At 32.5% G+C, this 5,641-nt stretch overlaps 1 protein-coding gene across 1 annotated transcript; it reads left to right on the forward strand.

Moving 5' to 3' along the window:
• The first annotated feature begins 3,585 nt into the window (after positions 1–3,585).
• Positions 3,586–4,377, forward strand: LOC132166940 (auxin-responsive protein SAUR32). The gene has a single exon (XM_059577804.1). It carries the CDS (start codon positions 3,853–3,855, stop codon positions 4,246–4,248), a length of 396 nt encoding a protein of 131 aa, XP_059433787.1. The 5' UTR covers positions 3,586–3,852; the 3' UTR covers positions 4,249–4,377.
• The last annotated feature ends 1,264 nt before the right edge of the window (positions 4,378–5,641 follow it).

The raw sequence follows: 5,641 nt of genomic DNA on the forward strand, positions 1-5,641 counted from the left end.
AGAGCTAGGTTAATTGTGGTCAACCTTTGATTTCAATGGGTTTTTTTTTTTTGATGTTTGTTCTAACACGATGTGGAGGAAAATATTAATAGAGAAAGAAAATGAACTGTAAATTATTTGAAAGTTTGGAAGGAGAAAAAAAGATGATTCAAAGGAATATTGAAATTTTCATAGTAGTGATGTTTACTTATATAATATTGATAATTGACGTTTACCATTCAAACATATCGAAATATATATATTCTTCGTCTTATTTCTTTCCTAATATCCTAATCATGTTGAAAATGAAATGTTAACCCTAACAATAAAGAAAGAAATATTATTAATTAGGAAAATATTTGTAATACTATAATTTTTATTATAATTTATTTACAAATTCCCGTGATAGTCTACATGATTGTCATGTGGCACATACAACAACATTAGTAAAAAAAATTTAACACTTACATTTAATTGTTTAGTGATTGACGCAATAAGTGTTATGTGAATTAATATCCGAACAAATTAATTTTTAGATCTAAACAGTACCATTCCTCCCTTTATTGGGCATTTTTACTCATATATTTTTCTTCTATTTATTTTACAAATTTGTAAATTTGTAATTGTTTTCTCCCTAATTAGTCAAAACTTTTCCACTAAGAAAAACGTAAGCATGCCATCAGCACTCTAATTTTTTATTTTAAAGTGTAATTCTTGGAAGGAGAATATTTACTTGCCCGCTTTGCCCGTTTGGCAACCCTTCATTTTTCATTTTTATCCAACACACAACTCATCACAATAACTAACAATCCAAATTTCTTTCACATTTATATCACATCAAAGGCATTTTTCTTTTTCTTTTTGTTTTGTTTATAAATAAAAAACATTAAAAAAACAAATTAAAATATAAAATACTTGAAATTATTTTTATCTTTATACTACATTAGAATTTTTTTAAAAAAAAATTAAAAATAAAAATACACTCTACAAAGTTGAAAGTTGAAACCGAACCAAAGAATAATGCTAAATGTCACCTCGTATCTTTCTTGTATCATTTCAAAACTATTGTGACTTTTAAAATTACTATTTAATCAAAATTAAATAATAATCTATCACAAATTAAATAGTAATTTTAAGAATCACATCAATTCGAGGGAAACCAGAAGTGCATGAATTTTCCTTTTAGTATTTCTCAAATTGAAAATAACTTGAAAGTGCTCACTATCAAAGTTCCACCAAGCTCTTAAGATAACATATATATAACCTTTCCTTTGTTTTTTGGTGAGTACTTGAAACCATTCCCATTATGTGGGGATCATAATTATATCCCAATAATCTCGGATTCTTGATCACACCATTTAAATAATCTCGGATGACGTTTAATAAAAAAAATATAATTGGAGTTCTTCCCAATCTTATAACTTTGTGTTTTTAAGAATGTTTTATGTTTTTATTAAAAATTACTATTCATGAAACTTCTACATCAATGAAATGTGAATCAAGTGGCTGGAATATGTTCTAGCTCTTTTAGAATTTTTAGTACTATTATTCTTATTCTTTTGGAAAGAAGTGGTACGAAAATCTTACAAATCTATCAATGCATGCAAAACAAAAATATTTAAGGAGAAGCTTTTGTTTCTTTTTTGATCAATTTACATATATACCGACAGTGCATTATAATAATTACAGATCAAGACACGCTATAATTTTTATTTATTGTATATATATATATAATTTCTTAAAATTTAAAAATCATTTTCTAATTAAATGCTTGAGGTTTTATAATATTAACATTTTCTGAAAATATAATAAATAATGATGTAATAAATGTTGGAGGGATACAAAATGGTAAATTCCAATGAGAAAGAAAATCTCAACAACAATTTTGCAATAAACTCAGGCACAAGATCCGGTCCTAAATTGGAGCAGAACATGGGATCCCCATGTGGGGTATATGTATATCACCAAAAGTGAAGGGCAGTTGTGGTATTTCATATTTATTTTAAGTCACAGTTGCGCACACAAAACAAAATTCAATTATTTTGTTAATTGACAAGTAACACAAATTTACAAAAATTAAATGAAAATTAAGAAGCGCGGAGGATGTGACGTCGCTGTGATGTCTAAAGGAACATGTTGGAGAGACCTGCTATTGGCTGCTCCCTCCATGCTGAGCTGTATTCGACACCTCATTGTCGGTCGGCTCTGTTGTTCATAACATAAGGCCCACTTTTGCAGACGTGGCGCCGCATTTGCGGCTTGTTGCCACGTGTCTTTACCCCCCCAATCCGCAAGAAAAATTGGAACCGGAAGTACTTTCAGCAGGTGATTACTAAACGCGCAGTCAAATTCCGCGGTTCCTTATCCTAGCGTTTAAAATGAGAGCAAGTGATTTCCATTACTCTTCCATTTTTTAAAATTCACAAAATATGATTTCCATTTTTATCCTTTAAGATTTTCTTGAGAGAGTGAGAGAGAAAGAGAAAAGGTCCATACTGATGGGAAATCGTGACCGAGTAAATATATTTAATTAGATGGGTCTATTAATAATTATTTGTTCGGAAAAATTATCTAAATTTTTACTTGATAATTGTAGGTAATTGTCAACCCAAATTTTTTCAACGCCAAAAACCTGAAAAGGGTTATCTAAGCAAGGGCTATCTACATTTTTGCCGTCCCTTAAAATATTGAAAATATTGTTTACGGTTTACCCTCCAATCTCTGTTATAAAGTGTCAAATCAAAATAATTTTAGGTGGTCTACTTATATCATATTAAGAATGATATAGCTATTAAAATCACTATTTTTAACTCGATCTATCCATTAACTCCATGTTGGGATCTCCTAAAGCTAGACGACTCTAGACTCTTTAGTGGATTGGGATCAAGCAAACAACTGGAGGAAAATTTGTCTCCATCAATATATTGTGAGCGAGAGATAGTTCTTGACTTTTCTGTTCAAATAAATTTTGAATTGTCTAATCACTTATTTGAATATTTAAATTTTATTTTTTTGAATTACCCTAAATTTGAGTAAATTTTTTTTTTTTTTTTTTGGATATAGTGCAAGAGATTAGTTTATATAGGATTTACTTGTCTAAACAAATTTTGAATTGTCTAATTACTTGTCTCTCTCAAAAAATGAGGTGTCTTTTAATTAATTAGAATTACCATTTGATTAAATTTAATAGTGATTAATCGCAAAGAGAAACTTCTAACTTGATGTGGGACTCACTAACCCTAATTAGAGTAAAATTATCTGGCCTAATTATAAGGGATTGGGGTGGATTAAGATTAACCCCCGCAAAAAAAAAAGTCAACGACTCTACCAAAAATCATGCAAGTCTGAAGAGATGCCGCAATTAAGAGTGACCCACACGTACTGCGCATTCCCAGTTCCCACTTCCAGCTGTAAATCAGAAGGTTTATCTTAGACGACGGCAATAATAATAAATAAAATAAAATAAAAAACCCACCTTGGATATGACTATTTCAGCCCTACTGTAACAACTCAGGTAGAATAATATATATATATAAAATAACCGTTTTGTGTACAAAGTAAGCAAACCCTAGAAACATCGTTACCAGCCATGTGCGCCTATATATATATATAACCTAATCTTCCTCTCCCAAAACCCCTCCGTCTCTCCCTTCATTCTTTCTTGTTCATATGTGGGTTATCTATCATGAGCAATATTCCAACACCTTTAACAGACTCCTCTAGAACCCTATTTAATCTTGCCATCTCTGCCTCCGACCCGTGGCCTTTCTCCCAAGTTTTCTTATAACCCACCGAGAAAAAGCCAGGGATTTTTCTGTTCTTTTTATTTTGTTGTTTGTACAAAAAGTAGGGTTTTTGGCAGCTTTGTTGGAAATGGGGATTGCAGGGGAAAGGCACCACCTGAATTTCCACATCCATATCCCGCACCTTCATTTTCACCACCATCAGGAGAAGACGAAGGAGGAGCTGAAAGACATCCCCAAGGGGTGTCTGGCGATCTTGGTCGGTCAAGGGGAGGAGCAGCGTCAAAGGTTTGTCATCCCTGTCATCTACATCAACCATCCTCTCTTCATGCAGCTCTTGAAGGAGGCGGAGGAAGAGTACGGATTTGATCACAAGGGCCCCATCACAATCCCTTGCCACGTGGAGGAGTTCCGCACCGTCCAGGGCATCATTGATCAAGAGAATTCATCACATCTCCACCACCACCACCATCATCACCATCACCACCACCATCATCATCACCATGTGTGGTGCTTTAGGGCTTAATTAATTAATTTGATCATGTAAATTTTTATTTTGTATTTGTGGAAGATTTTATAGAGTACCCAGATTGGTGTAAATTAATGATGACAATTAAGCAAAATTTGAATGAGAATTGAGAAGATTTATTGTCAAGTTGCTTTTTCCTTGTAATATTCGATCTCCAAGCTTCATTGATAATGTGAACACAAGAAAGTAACGTATAGGACACGGTTGGGACGGTGGAAGTGGGCAAGGGGTTTGCTTGGGGCCATTGAATTTATTGATGTGTGGTGACCTAAAGAGCTTCAAGGATAAGAGTCAAGTCCCTTCAAAAAATTTATTATTAACTTTCTTTTTTTTTTTTTTTCTTCCTCTTAATTTTCTTTTCCCACTTGTCTGTTGCATTTGGTCCCTTATTGGGCGTACGATGTGTTTGGTAATGGTGAATATGGGAGGAATGCAACAGCTAGGGTTAGGTGTGTGGGTGTGGAAGAAGATGGCTTGAGCCTGAGGGTCCACAGCTCATTTGTCTTTCTCAGTGCAGGTTCCTTCAGAGGTACTAGATTTTTATATGTTTTATCCCAAGATTTTTGACATGCATGGTTCTAAATTTTCGTATCACAAAAAAGAAAAAAAAAAAAAAAAAAAATCCCTGTATTTGGCCACAGACAGGGATAGAAGGCCATGCATGCCCCAGTTTTAAAAAATTTTCTTGATATATATATATATATATATATATATATATATATATAAACCTAATTAAAAGCTATTAAAATTAGACTCTGCTATTTTTAATGCATTCAAACGGTATGTGGAATCAGTTCATATATATTGGTGGGTACAATTATCATTTTCCTTGAGGTAGGTTGGTAGTTAACACGAGGAGAATTTAATAAAAAATTGATTTTATTTGTTAATGCATTTTGAGAGATTTTTTTTTTTTTTTTGACATTGAAAGTTATTTAAAACATATATACCATGTGGGTGTGAAATGAGCGAAAACTATTTTTGTGTTTTCAAAAACGTTTTGTGTTTGAGTTGTTTTTCAAAGTTTTTGTTTTGAAAATTATATATATTGAACATAAGCCACTAACTATGAGATAGCTCAATCGGTTGGGACTACACTTAATGAAGTGGATGCCACTAGTTCGAATCTCCCTCTCCTTCTTATACGGATAATGTAGAAAAAAAAAAAAAAAAAAAAACTATGAGAATAACTTCAATTTGGTCCATACATAAAAGTAGACTTTTGTACAAACTATTCAGTGGTTGCCACATCAGTTAGAACATTCTAACAAAAAATAAATATCCACATCTAATTATATTAGGTTTTATTATTTTCTAAAACAAAATAAATGGAGAGAGTGACAGAGGGAGGTGGGGTGGTTCGCCGCCACCCCCAGTGGCCGGAGGTGGC

This window comes from Corylus avellana, chromosome ca1, assembly GCF_901000735.1.
Source record: "Corylus avellana chromosome ca1, CavTom2PMs-1.0".
Classification (NCBI taxonomy): Eukaryota; Viridiplantae; Streptophyta; class Magnoliopsida; order Fagales; family Betulaceae; genus Corylus; species Corylus avellana.

Excerpts from the sequence above, each read along its gene's own strand:
- LOC132166940 (XM_059577804.1), top strand. The coding sequence starts at position 3,853 with ATGGGGATTGCAGGGGAAAGGCACCACCTGAATTTCCACATCCATATC.